General features: G+C 52.3%; 6 protein-coding genes across 6 annotated transcripts; 5 read left to right on the top strand and 1 right to left on the bottom strand.

Annotated features, from left to right (window-relative positions):
- Positions 1 to 593: 593 nt before the first annotated feature.
- Positions 594 to 2,381, top strand: J4E79_005748 (uncharacterized protein; the record flags this gene model as incomplete). The annotated part of the gene is made up of 3 exons (XM_049354626.1): positions 594 to 669; positions 723 to 2,173; positions 2,226 to 2,381. The coding sequence occupies 3 exons, from the start codon at positions 594 to 596 to the stop codon at positions 2,379 to 2,381; spliced, it is 1,683 nt and encodes a 560-aa protein (XP_049210749.1).
- Positions 2,382 to 2,917: 536 nt separating this feature from the next.
- J4E79_005747 (uncharacterized protein) lies at positions 2,918 to 6,617 on the top strand (the record flags this gene model as incomplete). The annotated part of the gene is made up of 7 exons (XM_049354625.1): positions 2,918 to 2,973; positions 3,698 to 4,282; positions 4,339 to 4,444; positions 4,494 to 4,661; positions 4,825 to 5,296; positions 5,362 to 5,981; positions 6,558 to 6,617. 7 exons carry the CDS (start codon positions 2,918 to 2,920, stop codon positions 6,615 to 6,617), a joined length of 2,067 nt encoding a protein of 688 aa, XP_049210748.1.
- A 327-nt stretch (positions 6,618 to 6,944) lies between these two features.
- On the bottom strand, positions 6,945 to 8,683 carry J4E79_005746 (uncharacterized protein; the record flags this gene model as incomplete). Its single annotated transcript, XM_049354624.1, has 2 exons — positions 6,945 to 7,775; positions 7,829 to 8,683. The coding sequence occupies 2 exons, from the start codon at positions 8,681 to 8,683 to the stop codon at positions 6,945 to 6,947; spliced, it is 1,686 nt and encodes a 561-aa protein (XP_049210747.1).
- A 3,989-nt stretch (positions 8,684 to 12,672) lies between these two features.
- On the top strand, positions 12,673 to 14,868 carry J4E79_005745 (uncharacterized protein; the record flags this gene model as incomplete). Its single annotated transcript, XM_049354623.1, has 4 exons — positions 12,673 to 13,115; positions 13,175 to 13,207; positions 13,263 to 14,586; positions 14,659 to 14,868. 4 exons carry the CDS (start codon positions 12,673 to 12,675, stop codon positions 14,866 to 14,868), a joined length of 2,010 nt encoding a protein of 669 aa, XP_049210746.1.
- Positions 14,869 to 17,195: 2,327 nt separating this feature from the next.
- On the top strand, positions 17,196 to 19,445 carry J4E79_005744 (uncharacterized protein; the record flags this gene model as incomplete). The annotated part of the gene is made up of 2 exons (XM_049354622.1): positions 17,196 to 17,822; positions 17,871 to 19,445. 2 exons carry the CDS (start codon positions 17,196 to 17,198, stop codon positions 19,443 to 19,445), a joined length of 2,202 nt encoding a protein of 733 aa, XP_049210745.1.
- A 453-nt stretch (positions 19,446 to 19,898) lies between these two features.
- On the top strand, positions 19,899 to 20,769 carry J4E79_005743 (uncharacterized protein; the record flags this gene model as incomplete). Its single annotated transcript, XM_049354621.1, has 3 exons — positions 19,899 to 19,930; positions 19,979 to 20,647; positions 20,697 to 20,769. 3 exons carry the CDS (start codon positions 19,899 to 19,901, stop codon positions 20,767 to 20,769), a joined length of 774 nt encoding a protein of 257 aa, XP_049210744.1.
- Between the last annotated feature and the right edge of the window lie 18 nt (positions 20,770 to 20,787).

Below are 20,787 nucleotides of genomic sequence, written 5' to 3'. Positions count from 1 at the left end.
TCGATAATGCCATGGGCAGATGCGGCGGAATGGCACCGATCGAGTGGGGACTCACCTGATGCGCTGGTAAACTTTGCGCATCCTACTCAGTAACCCCACGGCCGTTTTTAGATGCACAATACCGCTAGCAGATCACCGAGCAGCCGGCGTACCTACGCCAAGTGATGCCCTAAGGGGCGTCTGAAGTTTGGAGTAGGGATCAGGGTAGACTTGACCCACGATAAACAATGAGACTATCTACGGAGGAGAACGAAAGCAGAGTACGAGCGAAAGTTTCGATTATCATGACGTCCTTGAGTCGTTCAAGACTGCACAGGTTGTGCCCCTAATAGATTCCTCGGATAAGACAGGCCATGAAGGTAGGATGCAAGGGCGATATAAAGGAAGCGAAGACTTGTTGTTGTGGAAAACCATCAGCTTGTCTTTACATTCGTTTGACTGAGCTCAGATCACTCTTTGGGAGCTTCTTTCTAGAGTCTTTCGTATCTTGTCATTCGCTTTAGTCCTCACTTCCACTCGTTGCGCGATCATTGCTCGTTGGCTCTACATATCATCTTATTTCGAGTACCAAACACCTCTCAGACATTCACATCATGTTGTTACGAGGCGCTTTCGGTCTTGCAGCCTTGACTGGCTTTGCGGCCTCTTCGCCTTTCGTTACGAACTTGAGTAAGTTGCACCTCATTCTCATGTAGAGGCAACGTTAGCTAAACCATTTCCAGTGCCGAGAAGAGCATGCGATGGCAACACTGCTTCCACACGCTCGGAGTGGTGTGATCACTCCATCGACACCGACGCGTCCGTCGAGATCCCAGACACTGGCGTGACCCGCGAGTACTGGCTAGAGCTCACCGATGTTGTTGTAGCACCTGACGGCGTATCTCGGACAGCGATGGCCATCAATGGCTCGATACCGGGACCGACGCTCATCGCGGACTGGGGCGACATGGTCGTTGTTCATGTCACCAACTCTCTTACAACATCCATGAACGGCACGAGCATACACTTTCACGGTCTTTGGCAGAAGAACACCAACGACCAGGACGGTGTGAGCTCCATTACCCAATGTCCAACAGCACCAGGCGAGTCAATGACTTACACCTGGAGAGCTACCCAGCACGGGTCGACTTGGTATCACTCGCATTTCGCCCTGCAGGCTTGGCAGGGCGTCTTTGGCGGTATTGTTATCAATGGACCTGCCACGGCAAACTACGACGAGGACTTGGGTATGCTCTTCCTCAACGACTGGGACCACCAGACGGTTGATGAGCTCTACCTCTCCGCCGAGATGGATGGTCCGCCAGTTCTCGACAACGGTCTGATCAACGGCACCAACACTTTCGGAGACGGCGGTCATCGCTACAATGTTTCCTTCACCGCCGGCACTTCTTACCGCATTCGCCTCGTCAACGCCGCTGTCGACACCCATTGGAAGTTCATGATCGACAACCACACCATGACTGTCATTGCATCCGATCTTGTACCTATCAAACCTTATGAAGCTACCATTGTCAGCATCGGTATGGGTCAACGATACGACGTCATTGTAACAGCTGATCAGGGAGACGTGGCCGACAACTTCTGGATGCGCGCGATTCCGCAGTCCGCATGCTCCGAGAACGACAACGAAGACGACATTCGCGGTATAGTCTACTATGGTGGCTCGGCTGGAACGCCAAGCACTTCCGCATACGACTACGAAGACAGCTGCTCCGACGAGACCGAGAACCTTGTGCCGCACATCCCAAAGACTGTCGGAGCAACGTCGTCCACAGCCGATGAGCCTGTATCTGTCGGCCGCAACGACGAGAACGTGTTCAAATGGGCTCTCAACAGCACATCCATGGTCGTGTACTGGGACGATCCCACGCTCATGCAAGTTATGCGCAAAGAACGGACGTTCGAGGCCTCCAACGCCGTCTTCCACCTACCACGCGAGAATGAGTTCGTCTACGTAGTCATCAGCACTAACATCGGAGTACCTCACCCCATCCATTTGCACGGCCATGATTTCTTTGTCATCGCCCAGGGTACAGGAGAGTACACCGATGATGTTGCACTCAAGCTCGACAACCCGCCGCGTCGCGACACCGCTATGCTGCCAGCATCGGGCTACCTTGTCATCGCTTTCGAGACAGACAACCCTGGAGCGTGGCTGATGCACTGCCACATCGTACGTAGCCCTCTTCATTGGCACTTGTATCACTTTACTGACATCCATACAGGGCTGGCACACATCCGAGGGCTTCGCCATGCAGTTCGTTGAGCAGTACGACAAGATCGCAGGAATTACCGACAAGGATGCGTTGGAGAGCCAGTGCGATAGTTGGAAAGCTCATAGCGGGTCTGTTGGTATCCTGCAAGATGACTCTGGTGTATGAGGCGTAGTGACATTCTGTCACGTGGTTACCCTAGAGTCCTCGGGCTCACCTTCCATGCGAGTCTAGCTTTTTGGCACTTATAATACACACAAGATTCATCCAGTACTCCACCCTCTTGATTCATGCCCGCGCGTCCCAGTGACGGCGTTCTTGACCTCCGTTTCGCTTCCACCCACCATCGCCTGCGCCATCCTTCGATGCGAGGCTGGCCCCCGCTTAAACGCCGACACTGTGTCATGATCGTATCTACCCAACTGTCATATGCTGGTGGCGCTCCCCTCGAAGTTCTATTTAATCTAATAGAAGCATCTGATCAGCAGCCGAAAGCGCGTACCTGCAATATCTTGTGGCACAGCTAACATACGTCATCCGTCATCAGCCGAACTTCGTCACCTTAGCCCCGCGCTGCCGTCTTACCAAAATCCTCATCACAACGAATAGACTTTGAGTTCATTAGCGACCCGCCGCAAAGCAGCATCTCTCGTGTCGCCTCTGGATCATTACGCGACGTCATCCTTCCCACATGCTGCCCCATCATGGCGAACCCCCCCAACAAGTACGTAGACGTGCGTCCCAACTCTGGTCGTCTCATGTTTCATAGTGCTTCCTTTGACGATGCCTCTTTGTCACTTATTAGGATGCTGGGGCCGCTGTACCACCACTAAACTCCACTCATGCTGCATCACCTTGCCGACGACATCATGGCCTCGTCTCGAGATCTGGCCCCTTCTATCAACTGCTGCCTGCTGTGTCAAACACCAAACTGCCAACTTTCCGCCCCGATTATCGAAGCATCTACAGGCCGATCAAACAGCTCCATGGATATGTGTGCCTGCCCCGGAACTGGCACAGTTGATGGTCTCCGTAATGGCCTACCCGCACTCCAATGGAACCTTGCATGGTTGAGAATCACGCCGGATGTAAACTCCATGGCATGCCATATGTAGATAGTTGCACGACAGGCGTTTCGGTTCAAGACAGTAGGCCCTGGTGAACTCACGCCGCTCAACAGCATGTGAGGGAGTCGGTTGCATCATTACGCAAATTTGGACCCAAAACCCAAGTCGCTGGGGCTGAAGAGACATCTGAAGTGGGTACAAAGAGACACGACAATCTTCAGTATGGCTAAACTACATCTCCATTGCTTGCACCAATTGTCCCATTATCTACACACAAACCAGACTTCACATCCTATCTTTTGCTTAGTTCTTCGAACCAATTCTTGCATAATTACAAATGCGCATTATTTATCTCTCCCTCCTGCTCTGCGTTGCGCAGGCATTCATCCCGACGTATCTAGCTGACGCTACAACTAGAGACGCTGAGAACAATGCTGCGCTTGAGCAAAGGGAAGACGTCCCTCCTGTCGAGCAGCAAACCGGCATAGCCACAGCTCCCGCACTGAATAGCGACCACTTGTCGCGACATGAGCCGACGCATCACGGTAGCACTGCAGTTCATGGTAACGCAGGCGAGGGTGCCAGCCATGATCCTCCACCAACCCGCGAAGAACACTCTATTTCCCGCCGAGACATCAAGGAGTACATAGCTCTGGTAAAGAAAGATATTGATATCAAGAACTACCACGATTTCTTGAAAAGCAAGGTGGTGCCTGGTTCCTGGATGTACCAGATCGGACCGGACGACAAGATCCTCGGATATGGAAGTCTCAACTTGACACAGGAGGCAAAGAAAGAAGTAGAGGATCACGAAGACACTTCCGGTATGACGGAAGAGCTTCCCGTGGTATCTCTCCGGGCTCTCCCGGCTGAGCAGTCACTCGATGCAGTGTACAAGCGGTCAGAGGCGATCGACAGAAGAGAGAAGCTCGTTTCCAGAGCTTTGACATGGAAGAAACAGGAAAACGCCGATGACGCTCTGCTGATGGATAGTCTGTATCCGTACGTATGATATATCTCCACAGCTCTCATTAGCCAACTAAAAGTGTACGATCTAGGGGGGGTTCACTCAGCCAGGCCACCGATTTTGTGTACCCCGAGAATCCTGGCAGGGATGTATATGTATATTTGATAGACATGGGCGTCCAGATCAAAGTCAAGAATGTGAGTAAATGAGCCCAAGTCTTTCACATCGTTAATAATGTCATCACAGCGTGACGATGAGTTAGAGTTCAAGACAGATAACGACCTCGTACTCCAATCCAGATCATCTATCGAAAACCACCAAAGTCCAGATTCGGATGACAATGTTGACAAGCCATCGCACGGGACTTATGTCGCGTCAAAAGCCGTGGGCAAGAAGTATGGGCTTGCAAAAGAGGTACGTTGCTGACGCTTTACGACCTTATCAAGTCTTCTGGTGCCTGTCTTTTGTCGGACGAGCTTTCCTAGGCATGATCTTCTCTTTCATGGTCTCCCATGTCCATCTAGGTATCTACTAAGTATTTAGAACGGCTTGCTAACATCCTGGTCACATCCTGCAGGCGAATCTTGTGTCATCAAAAATGTACCCCAAATCTGGCGACTGGGAAAACATCATGTATTTGATTCTGAGAGACATCAACAGTCACCCAGGCCGTGCTTCGCGGAGCGTGGTGACCACATCAATTGCCATCGGCTTAGGCGGAATCACACCTGAGGCAGCTAAGAACGACAAACAGAAGCAAGAACTGTACGGAGATGATCTCCGTACACTGTCCAAACTTGGGGTACCTTTTGTCGCAGCCGCAGGCAACGCAGCCAAGCAGCCGAACCGAAAAGATGTCGACCAAATTCCAATGGTTCTTCAGGATGATGACATCCCTCTCATCATCGTCGGCGGTTGCGACGATGAAGGTAATCGAGCCGACTTCTCGCAAGCCGGTCCACTTGTCAGTATCTATGCGCTGGGTGATCGAGTTGATTGCCAATCAAAGGTGGACAAGGAGCGGACAGTTCCAAGTGGCTCTTCGTTAGGTAAGCGATCTCTCCCAAGAATGCGGCTGAGAAGCACTTGATATTGACCTGCGATTTCATTATAGCTGCACCTCAGGTCGCGGGCCTCATTGCTACATACCTGTCCTACTCGACCAAACCTTGGGACGACAGCAAGACTGGTGTGGAGCGCGTCAAGGCTATTCGTGATTATGTTACCAGTGACGATTCGAGCTGGGCGAGGGGTTCTGACAGCAACATCCGTGTCATCTGGAACGGGGCGACAAAGGCCGACCATGGGGACGATGACGATGACGATGACGATGAAAGCCCGAACGACTCGAGTCCAACTTCACCGAGCCCTGTGCCTTCGGCAACACCGTCTCGCAAGAACAAAGCGCTTTCTATCATTTACCAAAACTACATCGATGACATCTCGAACGAAAACACCTGGTTGTTCTTCAATAGCGATTACGGCGAGTCCTCCGAATGTCGTCTTGACACGCAAGCCATGAAAACTGTACCAGCAGAAGGCAATGTCGATAACCCACCTTGGCCTGCTGGTACGTACGAACTGGGCAACCTCATCGACAGCAGTAGTTGCGACTATCTCAACGATGGAACCAATCCTGGATCTCTTTGGTGCCAAGATTGGGATGCACCACCTACAAAGCAAGGCGAACCCGCCTTGCCCAAGGACCGAGAGATCAAGTGTAAAGCGGAGGAGGTGAGATATAAGAGTGGAGCTGAGGGCTGTTCAGAGTCCATGATGGGCATCTATCGTCATGCCGTCGTTACGTGTGACTGGTAGCTATCGCCAACGATGCGGTAGAGGGATGCTAAACAGCTTTCCTCGGTATTTCTTTCGCTGAATTGTTTGGTCCGGTCTTTTCCTTCTCGATACCTGATCCTCAGTCACGCTCGCTTTTGTTTGCGACATCTACTAGCTCTATGTTCTTGCTGAATACAACACGTACGTCAAAGCGTTGCTTGTGTGCCGATAAGCCCAGAAACTTCGAGATCAACTTCATATTCACATAAACCTTTGGTATGAGTATGCTAAGCCGATGCAAAGACAAGCACATTACGCCGTCAGTGGAATCCACTTGCCATCTTCGTACGCGTGGCTGCTTCGTTCAACGCGGTGATGTGAGAAGGTGACGCGTGTGCACGGCTCTCAGAGCCGGACCACAGAACGCCCGTGTAATCTCCATAGTAAATCCGTGGTATCTCCGCCCATCAATGCGACCACGATCGTCATTCTTCAGTGAGATGTATGTACGCAAGCATCCTGAATGATTAGGCAGCCATGGAGGAAGCTGAGGAGACGACTATCTACGAGTTTGCGCTGCTTCAAAAGTGAACTGTTTCCAATATGCAGACGTCATACACGATGCCGCGCAAGGAGAAAAGGTTAGGCCAACAGCGATGGATAATGTACGGAAGAAGTGTTCGAGATCTGTGAAGGAAAGATTGGCGAAGGGCCTGAAAACGCACTTGGCAGTTCGCGGCCTGTGAAAAAGAATGGGGACAGCAACGTAGTTGAGTCATGCAGCTCACAACAAACCATCAGCGGTGGGTCATGAGACCGAAAGGGGTGATTGAGTAAAACTTTGTTCATTTTTCTTTTTGCTGCTATGTCCAACTCCGAAGGATTCATGCAGGTCAGGTGCTATGTAGATCATCGAGATCAAACCCTCAAACTCGCTACGTTTTGCGCCAAGAATTCGTGTGTATCACCCCTAAAGTCGTCATCGAGGTAGCTGTTCTTATTCGCTCCAAAGTTGATCAGCTTCCTGCCTTCACTCCACTTCGGCCAGTCCATGAAAGTGTTCCCCTCATTGGGGTCCAAGTTGTAGACGAATGAGTAGTAGTAGCCTCTAATAGTCTTCGCGGCATTGTTGGGCAAGATACCGTTGAAGACTTGCAAGATGTCGGAGCCATGGAACGTTCCTAGAATGGGTGTACCGAAATCGTATGTCGCGAGATAGGACCAGGATGGTACATCGGGTGCGACTTGACCAGTGACTTCCAAGAAGAGGCGACGTGTGAGGGTGAAGGTAACGTCGCCGAGAATAGCGGAGACGCGCTTGAATTGCGGGTAGAAATTGTTGAGCAGGCCGGTGCGGAAGGGCGAGCCGTCCTCGGTGATAGTTTGGTAGCTGCCTACTAGCTGTTCGACTTGCGCTGGTGAAGCATTCTGGAAGAAGATGGTTGAGAGATAGGTGGTTACTTCCTTGGTTGTAGTCAAATTCGAAGTGAAGAGACCAAAGAGTGTACCCTCGTCTTCTTGGTCACCAACGATGAAGGGTACTTTGGTGTACTTTCCAGCTTTGACAAGGGCATCGGGAGAATCCGAGAGGGCTTTTCCATCAGGGCGAGGGAGGTAGGAAAGATTGACCGTGAAGTAGCCCAAGATGCCCGGGACAGTATTGGCGGCATTGAGGAACTTGGTGTATGGTACTGTGCGGAGACACGCCAAGGTATCGGCAGAGCTGGCGCATCCAGCTGCTTCAACGACCTGGGAGAGGTGAGCATCGTGTTATGTGGCACCGAGTAGGATTGAACACATACCCTGTCGTAGATGGCTTGACCTTTGGGGCAGTCAACGGGATCAGCTGGAACTATCGAGCCCGAGTTCATGATGCCAGCTCTGAATAGCGGCTTGCCATTGTAGTTGTTGTCGCCATCGTAGAGCATCATCTGATCCAACACAGAGATGGCACCTGCACTCTCCCCCCAGATCGTAACCTTTTCAGGGTCTCCTCCGAATGCAGCAATGTTGTCAGCAACCCATTCCAAGCCCAATCGTTGGTCTAGTAGCCCTAGATTGGCGGAGCCATCGGCGAGTACCTCTTTCCCGGGCATGAAGCCAAATCCGCCCACGCGATAGTTGACTGCAACAAAGACGATGGGCTTGCCTTGAGCGACTGATTCAGCGACAAGGCTCGTTCCATCGTACATTGCAGTAGATCCAAGTTCGAAACCGCCACCAAAGATCCAGAATAGTACAGGAAGTTTGTCGCCAGCTTTGGTACCAGCTGGGCGCTGTACGTTGATAGTAAGGCAGTCCTCTCCAGCATTTGTGACGGTCTGAAGAAGTGGTAGGTTTAGGATAGTGCCTAAGACGTTGGTGGGGATATTCCTCTCATCTATGCTGAAGAAGAACTGTGGGCATGCTTTTGGAATACCGGTTCCGTCGACCTTTCCCAGGGAGGAAGTTATGGGCTGAGGTGGCTTTAGTCGTAGCTGATCGATCGGAGGCTGTGCGTATGGTATGCCTTTGAAGGACTCAACACCCAATACGTTGATGCCAGCAACCGTGGCTTGAGGCGAGGGAGCAACGACGGTAGGGTTTGCTCGTTTTTCCAGCGGTGCTGGGACTGCTAGAGCCAATGGAAGCAACGAAAGAAGGGTTGCCAGCTTCATAGTGAGTAGTTGTGCGTTCGACTCGTGGCTGTCGAATCAAATGAAGTTCTTGCTTATAGTGAATGCTTCTACCATCGCTGTGCAACGCACGATACTTAACTTGCCCGGTGGAATAGATGTCACAAGCCAGAGGCTCCGCTTCACAACGAACCTCGGACAATGTCGAAGTCTATTGCGTCCGGACGAAGAGCGATGTGGAAAGATTCAACGTAAGCTCAAAGCCCGCCGTGGCTGCAGATACACCCATGCTTCAATAGCATCCTCCCGGAATTTTGGGTTGCAGATCGCTCTCATTTTGATGGAAGTGGGGTCTGACAGCCTTGTGAGGTGACACGGTGCATGAAGAACATCGTGCGCTGACCTATCCGAACTCGCACTCCAGAGCATCAGCCAGGGGAAAGAGCCACAATAGGCTTGGATCGTTGGTGGATAGCTTCCGGCGCGTATTGTCTAGGCAGCTGGTCATGAGGTGTCGGCGCATCTAGCGGACGAGTAGTAATCCAGAGTTTATGGTTTTGCGCCACATCAGTCTTTACACAAGCCGTCCTCGGAACTTTCTCTGTTTGCGCTTTCGCCAAAACGCGACTGACCTGAGTGCACCGACTATGAGATGTGTAGTGGAGGGACGTGCAAGGTAGGATATCGACGCCAAGAGTGGTATTGACTGCCGGACCGCAAACGGATGCATTCTCCCGGTCTGTGGGTGGGTGTATCGACTGAATCGCCATCGTTGTTAACATTTCTCGGGAACCATCCATAAACCGTTGGCTTGTATTCTGATGACGGAGATGCTACCTTTCAAGGGGTAACTACTTCGCCCCGCGTGGACAAAATGCGGGGTATCCACGATGGGTCTCCCCACGATCTCGGCGAATCCATCGCTCGATATATTGGTGTTCAGCGCCTCACTTGCGGGCAAGGCTGACGCCTCGGTAGTAGAGAGGCGCCACAAACTTACGCAAACTCAAATTGCATGTGAGAAGACTCTGAGAGGTTTCGAGAACTCAGCGCACCGCGCCAACGCCCGGGTGCACTCCGATGGCTGATGGGCGTGGAGCCGGTAACGGTAGTTGATGCTAGCGGAGCGTATTCATCCGTATCCAAAGCTTTGACAAATCTCGGAATGGAATTTACCGTGCATTCGGTATGGGCACACTCGCTGAGCTCGTATGATAAAAGGCAAAAAGACCTCGGGACTGATGTGACGCGGCCATACGCCCCGCAGACTCAGTAGGATCGCATGCAAAGGAATGCAGGGAGAAGGGAAATGCTCTCGAATTTCTCAACAATGCGAGTCCGCATGTTGGGAGTCGCATCCGTGTACAAAGCTCAGATGCGAGGCACGCGAGTACCTCAGATTTCCATCTCAGCTTTGGGGGCCAGTGCGGGATTACTAAGCGTTATCTCCGACTCAATCGCGGCTTGATTCCATCGCAACACTAATACTTCAATTTCCATTACGGCTGTCGGATTTGCTATGAGCCATCTGGACTTGCGATCAAAACGATGTAAACAGGTCGGTACTCACTTTCAGTCGCAAATAACACGTAACCACCTGGGCAGCATCAAAACAGCCACCAGGACTGTTCCATCGTTTTGGCCTCATCTCTAGCAACTCACTCATCTTTAAGATGGCGGAGGAACACGGCAATCTCAAACTGCTGCGATTGAGAACACCTGCTTCCGATGTCTGAGCTACGTATACCTAGGTACGGTATCAAGGATAAGCGCTGCCACTGTCTCTCTTGGTAGCTGTCTGCTGAGGCGACACATGGGACTTCGCTACGGACGCAACTTCTTGTTGGGTAACTTCTTGGCATATCTCTGGCTATAATTTTGTGTCCATATCGAGACACATTCAAGGTTTGAGGTCAAACAAAGCGAAGTCATGGTTCCACAAGGGATGGTACATATAACCAGCGCTTACATGCATCCGATATTACGCGGTGGTAGGTGTCACTGTGCGTGCTTACGTGCGTAAGTAATTTCCCGGTCACCGGGGGCCTGAAGGATAGGTTCAGATATCCCTAGCGAATTCTTCTGCGCGAATGTCTCGGCCGCATCGTCTCCAATGTCGTATTTCAACATCGAGGTTGAGCCCATTCGCTACAACAGCCGATGTGTTAGTTTTACCGAGTGGGTCTCCTTGTTCACTTTGTGTCTTGCCCCATTGATCGCGGTAAGTCTAATCTGCGCTATACTCCTGCCTGAAGATAAAGTGCTGATGGAAGTCGTGATTCAGCATATCATATCTGGTACGCCTACAATATCGTATCTGACGGATCGGCGCCCGAGATGGTACGATCGACTATGCGGCTATAACCCGACATCAATAATTTGGAGATACGCTGCGATAGCTGATCGACGCATTCGCGCTGTCCAATGGAGTCGTCAGGATTTAGCAGCCACCAACGCGATATTCTGGACCTCGAACGGATGGAATGGCGGAGAAGAGATGGTTACGGCCTGTGCTCCGCACTGCTTACGTTTGCCCGAGCACACCCACGTTGAAGTTGCCTCATTGACAACGTTGAAAACCATCATAACAACACTTCAAGGCGTGTCGGCACTCTATATACTTATTGGTGCCATGTCTGGAGCCGCACTTCCCGGTGTCGCTATTGGCTTTGGCATCGACGCCGTATTCTTCCCGTTGGCCATTTTAGGTCTTCTGCGCTTATGCGCTGCAACATGGCTGACAGAGGACTTTGTATACCAGCGAGACAGCTTACAGAACATTATCCGAACCGAGACAATCGTGCAGACGCACCGGACTCTGTTACCGAAGGATAGTGCTATGGAACTCGATCAACAACCGACAGCATTGGAACCGCTCATAACAACGCCATTCGAAACCGCTGGCTTCAAGTCTCCCGCACAATCCTGGCAAAGCCATATCTTTCGCTTCTTCTTTCTTCTTCTTCTCGGTGGCATTTGGACATTAGCTCTTCTTATCATCACCCCAGCATTAGGAGACACACTCTTCTTCACGACAACGACGTTTTTACTCGGATTGTTTTACTTCGTTTTCATCACCGTTACCCTCATATTGTACGCCTTCTACTTTATTCGCGGTCAAACGACGACTACGATCTTGCCCTGCATTTCTAGCACATGGTACCGGATCTATACTCTGCTGCTCATGAGTCTTATGATGATCCTCATTGTCATTGCAAGCATAGAAACGAATAAGAGTCCCACGGGCTTGTACACCAGTGCACACTTGAGAACGAATTTGGCATGCGCGGACTTAAGCCAGTGGTGGCAATTACCGCCTCCGAGTCAGTGGATAGGGATTGCGACAAACAAAGAACTGGACGAAAGCGTGCTGACGCGAAATCAGACCAGCCTAGTCGTTAAGGGTGCCCAAGAAACGGAGTTCTGGTTGTACAACTTCACTGGCTTTTGTATGGGACATGTCAACGATATGTAAGGTGCTAATCTCGTGGTTCACTTGTTGGCGCGCTTTGTATCTAGGTAGTAATAGAAAGCTTTGAACTGTATCTGGACTAATCAAGGCTACCTAAGTAGAATTTGAGCAATGCGATGAGTTCGTGTGTATGCACCAATTTGAAGTATCTAGGTAGCCAAACAAACTTGCTCACGAGTACAACAATCGGGCTTGAGCATGAGTGTAGAGCTCAGAAGAGTGCGTAAACCAGCCTTCTCTGAATTAAGCACAAATTTACTTTCTTCATTGCGTGTCGGCCCGTGGCTGGTGACAAGCCGAAACGGGTTAGAGTCATGACGTAATAGCAGCTCGGCCTAAACATTCTCGCAGTCGGCGCGCACTGCAGATACACAACGGCCATTGCGGTGCCCTTGGCCAGTAGCAAATTGTCGCGCGAACCACTACACGAGTATAATGTCCCAGCTTGCTTGAAGTAGCGCGAGGTTCTGCCGGTCCAACGAAGCTCCTCAGATCAGCAATTGATCAACTCTGACGCGAACTTACCACCCCACGTCTACATACTCAGCCACCAGTAGCGATGCCGAACCCTACAGATATTCCGTCCTTCGCCGCCTCGCAGCTCACCCTGCTCGATGCCGAGCTTCAGGCCGAGCTCTCCGAAACAAACGCGCTTCTCTCGTCACACACGCCTACCGCCCTCTCACGCGCCGGTCTCGCGATCCTGAACCTTAACATATCTTCTATACGGACAGGGCTGGGCGGCAAGACCGTGGTCGAGCTGGGATTAGATTCGGCAGTCGTGGCTAAAGGCGAGAAGCCGGACATCCCAGAGCATGGCATACGTGTGGGCGATATAGTCGCGGTTCAAGACCAGCCCAGCGGGAGCGCGAAAAAGACGGAAAAGAAGGAGCTCGAGAAGAAAGGCGCCTCGGGCGTCGTTCTGAGGATACGCAGGGAGAATGTGGAAATTGTACTGGACAAAGAGGACGCAGATGTGCCTACTGGCGGCAAGCTATGGATGTTAGTTTACACATTGTGGGCGGCTGTACCGGGCATAATGAGGCTGATACATGTACTAGAGTCAAATTGGCGAACGACGTCACCTACAAGAGGTACTTCCTGGCCGAATACACTGATTCAATCTTTACCTGAACTTATCCATGATAGGATGAACCAAACGATGAACAGGCTGCAGAAGCTCGGAGACCAAGAGTACACTCCCTTCATGCGCGTACTCTTTGGACAAGCATCGCCTACGCCCCTACCCTCGGACCTGAACGATCCATCAAATCCCCTCCATAAGCTTGAGTGGAACGATCCATCTCTCAATGACAGCCAACAAGAGGCCATCAGATTCGCGCTAGCGTCCCGAGAGGTCGCGCTGATCCATGGCCCACCAGGCACAGGCAAGACGCACACTCTGATTGAGCTTATCCTCCAATTGCTCAAGCAGAAGCTTCGCTTGCTGGTATGCGGTCCATCGAACATATCCGTAGATAACATTGTGGAGCGGTTAGCATCTCACAAGGTCCCTATGGTACGCCTCGGACACCCAGCACGCCTCTTACCATCTGTTTTGAACCATTCTCTCGACGTTCTCACACGAACGTCAGAAGCAGCCGCCTTAGTCCAGGATGTTCGAAAAGAAATGGATGACAAACAGTCTTCTATCCGTAAGACACGCAACGCCAAAGAGCGCCGTCAGATCTATTCCGAACTAAAGGAGCTCCGACAAGAGTACAGAGAGCGAGAAAAAGGTTGTGTAAACAACCTAGTGACCGGCAGTAAGGTCGTTCTTGCGACGCTGCATGGCGCGGGTGGCTTCCATCTAAAAGGTCAAGAGTTCGACGTCGTCATCGTCGATGAGGCCAGTCAGGCGTTAGAGGCACAATGCTGGGTGCCTTTACTGTGGGTCAAGGCAAGTAAGCTGGTGTTGGCCGGCGACCACCTCCAATTACCACCCACTATCAAGTCTCTCAACTCGAAACAAACGAAAGCGGCCAAGAAGGAAGCCAGCAAGAGTGACGATAACGCGGAGAAACCCGATGGCAAGCTGATAACCGGCATGACGCTCGAAACAACTCTTTTCGACAGGCTGCTTTCTCTGCATGGCCCGTCGATCAAGCGGATGCTAACGACGCAATATCGCATGCATGAAAAGATAATGCGATTTCCATCGGACGAACTGTATGATTCGAAACTTATCGCAGCAGACTTTGTCAAGGACCGTCTACTGAAGGACCTGAAGTACGACGTTGAAGAAACTGAAGATACACAAGAGCCGCTCGTCTTCTGGGACACTCAGGGCGGTGACTTTCCTGAGAAGATTGAAGACGAGGGTGTGATAGGCAAGGGCGGGAAAGGCATGAGTCTTGGCGATAGCAAATCCAACGAGGCAGAAGCGGCGTTGGTGAAGATGCATGTCGCAAATCTGATCAAAGCCGGCGTTAAAGCGGAAGACATCGCGATGGTTACGCCATACAATGCACAGGTACGCGTCTCTTCACCCTGCCCATCATGCGCGTCAACTTTGTATTGTGGGGTTCAACGTTAACAATGGTAGCTCGCATTGCTTGCTGGAATGCTCAAAGAGGCGTATCCTGGTATCGAACTAGGATCCGTGGATGGCTTCCAAGGCCGCGAGAAGGAAGCCGTCATTGTCAGCACAGTACGGAGCAATCCAGAGCATGAGGTCGGCTTCTTGGGCGAGAAGAGACGGCTCAACGGTACGTCAGCTCCTACTCTGCCGACTCGCCGCAATATCTACGCATGAACACGTGGCTGCAGGTGCTAATGAAGGGCGCAGTTGCAATGACACGCCCAAAGCGACATCTTTGTGTGATCGGAGACTCAGACACAATAAGCAAGTACGTACCCTCTTCATTCCCAATTCATGTCCCCAGCATGTACAGCCGATACCTCACCGTCATCGCGGAGTCGCGGACATCGGTCATACCCGAGAACGTGGGCGTCGGGATGTGGTCTTTGCGAACAAGCAAATCTGAAACCCGCGTAACTCGAAACTGCCGTGACACGCCCCCTTGCTTTGTCACACGGGAACCCTTCGTCACCCACACCGAGACCAGACCCTCGGCACCCTGCTATACGGCGGAGGATTCTATACGCTCATCACACCACAGCGCCATGCATTGTTGCTGACTTGATTGAATCACAGGGGCTCCAAGTTTCTAAAAGCCTGGATGCAGCATCTAGAAGACCACGCCGATCTGAGGTATCCGAACTTGGCAGACGTCTACGTGGACCAAGAAAACGGCGGATGAGGGGTGTAAGCAAGCGAGGCTGTAACACATGCGCTGTCACGGGCTCCCAAACAAACAATGTCGGAGTTGTGGTTCGCTACTACATGTTGGAGTGGTGTGGGGAGGAGACATGGTCTCAGCGCTATGGTTTGGTTCGCAAGCGAAGCGCGATACTGCAGCCATGGTATGCGGCGTGATTTTAGCTGCAGTAGTCCCGCGTCAAAGTCGCGAGTCGAGACAGCTCGCGCCAAAACACCTACATACGCCGAATGTCATCGCCAAAGTGGCATGCGGCATGAGACTACGGTGGTAAGACGGCGAAGCAGGGCTTGCATGCGATTACATATATGCGCAAAAGAGAAACGAGAAGGACCAGAAGAGCGCGCAGAATAGACAGCGAGTAATGCGCTCATTCTCTCAAACTCTTTATGCTGAACGGTGTCGTGCAGGATAAAGTGTGTGTGGTGGCGAGTCGTGACCATCAATACATGGCGCAATACTATCGAGCAATCAGCGCAGGCCGGAAACTTCATCAAAACGGCGCCCAGCGCTTGCGACGTCGCTTCTGTCAACGTCTTTCGAGACCCTTCGGCTACTGTCGACCAGCCTCCCCTATTAATCATGTTTACATCAACGTACATCGTCAACAGGTAACGCGTGCAGTAGAGTACCAAACAGTCGTGATAGACGGTGTGGTGTGGGCCAGAGTAATCAGCTCCAATCAGGCCGTCGTCGGAGTTAGTCCGCGGACAGCCTCAAACGCGTTAATGCAGGCTGGAGCAAGGATTCCTGTTAGTCTGCACGGCCGAGGGTCCATGACATGACATGCGTCCTGGCGACCCCATGTCTTCTCGCGCTCAGACCTGACGCGACAAGAGGAGGGTTCGTGGAACGCCTCGGTCAGTGCTGCAAGCCGCTATTTGTAGACGCAGAAGGATTAGCTCTGCGACGGCTTTACTGGGATTTGAGATGGCGGTTCTGGACGAGTGGTAAGTTTGAGAGGTCGACAGGGAAGCTGAGGTCCAAGACGTGTTAGCCGCATGTTTCAGAAGGGCTGAAGAGGACAGTGGCCGAGCGCGCCTGCGCGTGCCGTGCTGCAGCCAACGAACGTATCGATTGCAACAGTCCGCTTTGGCGAAAACATGCAGCTGTACTGGACGCAAAACCCCACAGCCCCATCGCCAACAACCTGCACGTCGTTCGTTCGCGCAGTGGTCCGACTTGTTGGCCTCTCATGCAACGCTTGTGCAGCAGCGATCAGGCCTTTATTTGTTGCTGCAGCCCCCCAGCCCCCGTTGTGTTGTGGTCAAAGGTAATGCCGGTCATACTGCTTGATTCGCAAATGCGCCATCAATAATAGCCTCCTCCTTCCCGCCGCGCCCCCCATCCGACTGACCCTCCCCACTCTATTGGCACCCTTGTCCAAAGGGTACATGACGCTCTCGGTCTGATACATAGACCCTAAGAGCGCCGCCCCCCGTTCTTTTGCTGCTCTTCTCGTTACGTCGTCTGTGGCACGTCTCTCTATTGTTTAACCTCGTCGCTCTTTCTGATCGAGTTCGCTTCTTTCGAGTCTTGGGGGCTATCGTTGTTAATTCCTTATTGCCTATTCTTGCCTTGCATCTATTTTCGGAGGAGGGACGTTTGCCGCGCTTGTCGCTCCGGTCCGCCTTTGCTTTGCTTCTTACCCATCCACTGCTTTCGCAACATCGGTGATGGTAGTCGAGATCCTCACGCTCGCTGGGTCATCCCGGTAAACCTCGCCTAAGCGCAATTTCCAGAACTCGTCCGCAGAAGCGCATTCGCCAACACTCGGAATCCAAAACATCGCAGCATCCATATGCTTCAAAGAGAAGGCTTTGTCGTCGCCGATATGAGTGCGTCGACGCCCTCGCCCTCGCCTCTTGAGCGCTCCAGCTGGAAGGCTGAGGCTATCAGAAGAGGGAACTTAAAAATTAGCGGGCCGATCCCTATTACCGAGGATGTGCCGTTGAATGAAGAGGAAGAGAAGGAGTACGCGGAAAATGGCGCGCTGGACCGCACACTGCAGCCGCAGGACGCGCCAGAAGAGCAGTATGAAAGGCCGCAAACCCCGCCAAGACCACTTCAATCTCCTCCGCCTGTGCCTGAACAGCATATGTCAGCCTTGCGATCAAATCCTGTGGGAGAGCAGCAGCCGCAGCGCGATTCGGCTGCTCCCGAGCGCCCGATTTCTTCGAGATCCCCACCCAGAGTGCGACACTTGGACGAAGTACAGCGCGAAAGCATTGTGCCATCGACTTCGATCGCTTCCCCGTCGCCCTTTCGCTCCACGCCAGAGAGCGCCGGTAAAGCTGCGCAGAAGAAGAATAAGCGCAAGAGCGGCCTCAGAAATGTATTCCGGAAAATGTTCGGGCGAAAAGGCCCGGACCGAGCGGATGATCTGGAAGAAGAGCCAATGCAGCGTGGCCACAGCTACCACCATAGTGTAAGTTTGTCTAAAACAGCGTGACGAATGAAATCTGACGAACAACAGGACACTACCATGCTGAGATCAACACCACCAAGAGAACCAAGGACACCCCCGTCCAATCCTCGGATATCTGATCTGCCAGTGGAGGAGCTACAGCCACTACATCCGCTAGGCCAACATTTGCCGTACCCCATGAACGTGAATGCGCCGCCGGCAAGTCCGCCGAAAGAGTACCTTACATTCGATACGGACAGGCCGGATCTCGGTCGCCGAAGAGCCACGCTGCCCACTGTACCAAGTGCCATTACTCATCGACACAGTTTCGACGAGCCTCGGGAAAAGCTGGCAGCGTGGGACGAACAGGCTGAAGAAGATGAGATGTCTCCCGGTATCGGTATCGCACTGTCCAGTCCGACTCAAACAGTAACGTCCAAACACGACAGACGGAGATCAAGAAGTGCAGATGCTCTTCACAATCTCGCAAAAGAGCGCGCCTCGACGGAGAGGGGCAGGAGTGCGGAGATCAAGTTCTGGAGGGAGAGCTACATGTCCGGCAGCATCTATAGTAGACCGCAAACAGCGAAGACTGTGGAGACGGTCCGCACCGTGCCGATGCAAGAGCCCATGATCCGGGAACCAGACAACGAGTCGTTCAACGAGATGAGCGCAACGCTCGTCCAAGCGGACGAATCGCAGACCGCGACGCCGATAACGGAAGAGCCGAACCGAGAGCAAGAACGTAGTGTTCAGCCCCCAGTCTCAGCCTTCAACTTCGGTGACCTGAAGAATGCGTTGTTTGGACCCAAGGAAGAAACTATTCCAGAGTCCCCGCAAGTCCGAAGCATTTCTCCACCACCTCCGCCACCAGCGAAGAGTCAACATCGCATACCCATTGAGGATCGCGTTCAAGATCTCGAATCCAGGTACTCCAATCTCGAAACACTCACCCGCCGGATGTCATCCCGTAACAACCGGCAAACCATCATCCTCGAAAACGCGCCTCGCAACCTGCGATCAAGGAACCGGAGTTCCTCCGCATCTGCATCGCGCTCTCATTCAAGATCAGCGCCGAGCATTCATCAAGAGCTCATCGTCCAATCAAGTAGTGAGACCCTTGAGCCTGAGCCTGCGCCTGGTTCTCCAACGCTTGCCGCACCTCCCGTTCCTCACACTGGAAGCAACGAGGAGACTGCGCGAGCTCTGCGGAACGTCTACGAGGCGCTCAGACATGAGAGGAGCGCGAGGAAGGCCTTGGAACAGCAGGTTCGCACTCTGCAGCACGATGTCTCGGACTTGCATGCACTGGTGAATAAGCTCATCGTTTCGGCGACTGCCACATCGCCATCGTATCCTACTCCTTCGCCCGACACCTTGATCATCTCGCGTGAAGGCGATCAGCGGATAAGCTGCTCCACACCGCGAGCTCCAGCGCACGACCGGAATGTCGTCTACGGCCAGCAGAGCCACGACAGGAACCAGCGATGGGCCAACGACGACGCGAGCGTCTACTCTGAAGACCTGGCCCGCAAGCCGAGCTACGATGATGTCTCGCCAGAGGTATGGGCCACGCCGAAGGAAGAAGGGTTCGATGGGAGTGGGTTCTTCCATGGCGATGACCGGGTAGGAGCATATGCTTGAGGGCTTTTAGGTCGCTTGATGCGGTCTCGAGACGTGGAATGATTGGTAAGGTTTTCTTTCCTTCTGGATACGGCCGGGCATGGCATGACCTTTTGGATGTTTGTAAGATACCCAGCGTGTGCGTTGTTATGGCACGCGCTTCTGTCGTTGAGCGATTTATTATTTCTTGTGTCTATTGTTTGGTTTAGCGAGCGAGCGTATTGAAATGCATCCATTGTTGATCCGTTGAGTGTTCCTTCTCTTTGTGGGGAATACGGTGGTTCTGGAGCTGGTGATGATGCTGCTGGGGAGATAACCTTGGCAGTACTTTCGGAAGGCGCAACCTCCTTCACCTCACAAAACACGGATCCACTTCAGAGAAACTTACAGAACACATCTCGCCTGGCGCGGAGACGATCCTTCCTTCCAACACTAACCCACATACGACGACTGAGCGAGAGGAAATTTACTACGATGCAGAGAGGATTCGAGGACGAGGTCGCCCTGTAAGCACAGCATGGAGTAGCATGAACCAACAAACTAACAACCAGCAGCGCAAACGAACCCATGATCACTGTGAAAGTTGATTATGACTGCAAGACTGTGTTCATGGTCCCTGAAGATAGCATACGCGCCTCATCCGAGTTTGTCGATGCAGCGATGAGAGGACCATGGCAGGAATCGCAGCAGCGATCCATCTCACTACCCGAATTTGGCAAGCAAACCTTCGGCGTCTACTTTCACTGGCTTCTTACAGGTGTCGTTCACAGTAGACAACGTTGCGATTACCAACTATCGGCCTTGTTTAACGAGCTCTTGAGGTTACCTGCATTGTTTGACCTAGGTCATTACCTACTCGACACCAACTTTAGAGATGCTGTAAGCGACAGTCTGATGCAATGCGCAAGCGAAATAAAGCGCAACCCATTCCCGTTTCCACTAGACTACGCCTCGGATTTCTACAAGAACGTACCCTCTGGATCGCCCACTAGAAAGCTAGTTGCAGACCTCATTGCATGGACAATGGACGAACACGAACTTCACGTTTTGGCGACAGGAAAGGTCACTATGGAACCGGACCTATTACTGGATATCCTCCTAGCCGTTGGTGGAAGATACATCACTCGACCACCCAGCAATTCGCCATTTGATGGCTGGAAGACGAGCTGCAAGTACCACTGTCACGGCGATGAGAAGCCTTGCTACCGAAAGAAATCTGGAACGTACGTAATATCCTTTGCTCACGCCGTGATCACAGCTGAATGGGTCTAGGTCTCGCACTACCACAACGAAACGCCCAGCTCCCAACGACACACAGTCACCAGACGCAAAGCGACGAGCTTGAGGATGGAATGACCATGGC

This window comes from Alternaria viburni (assembly GCF_023758015.1).
Source record: "Alternaria viburni strain BMP 2772 chromosome Unknown scaffold_11, whole genome shotgun sequence".
NCBI classification, from domain to species: Eukaryota; Fungi; Ascomycota; class Dothideomycetes; order Pleosporales; family Pleosporaceae; genus Alternaria; species Alternaria viburni.
The sequence above is the reverse complement of the archived record's forward strand: the minus strand, read 5'-3'. Positions and strand labels throughout refer to the sequence as shown.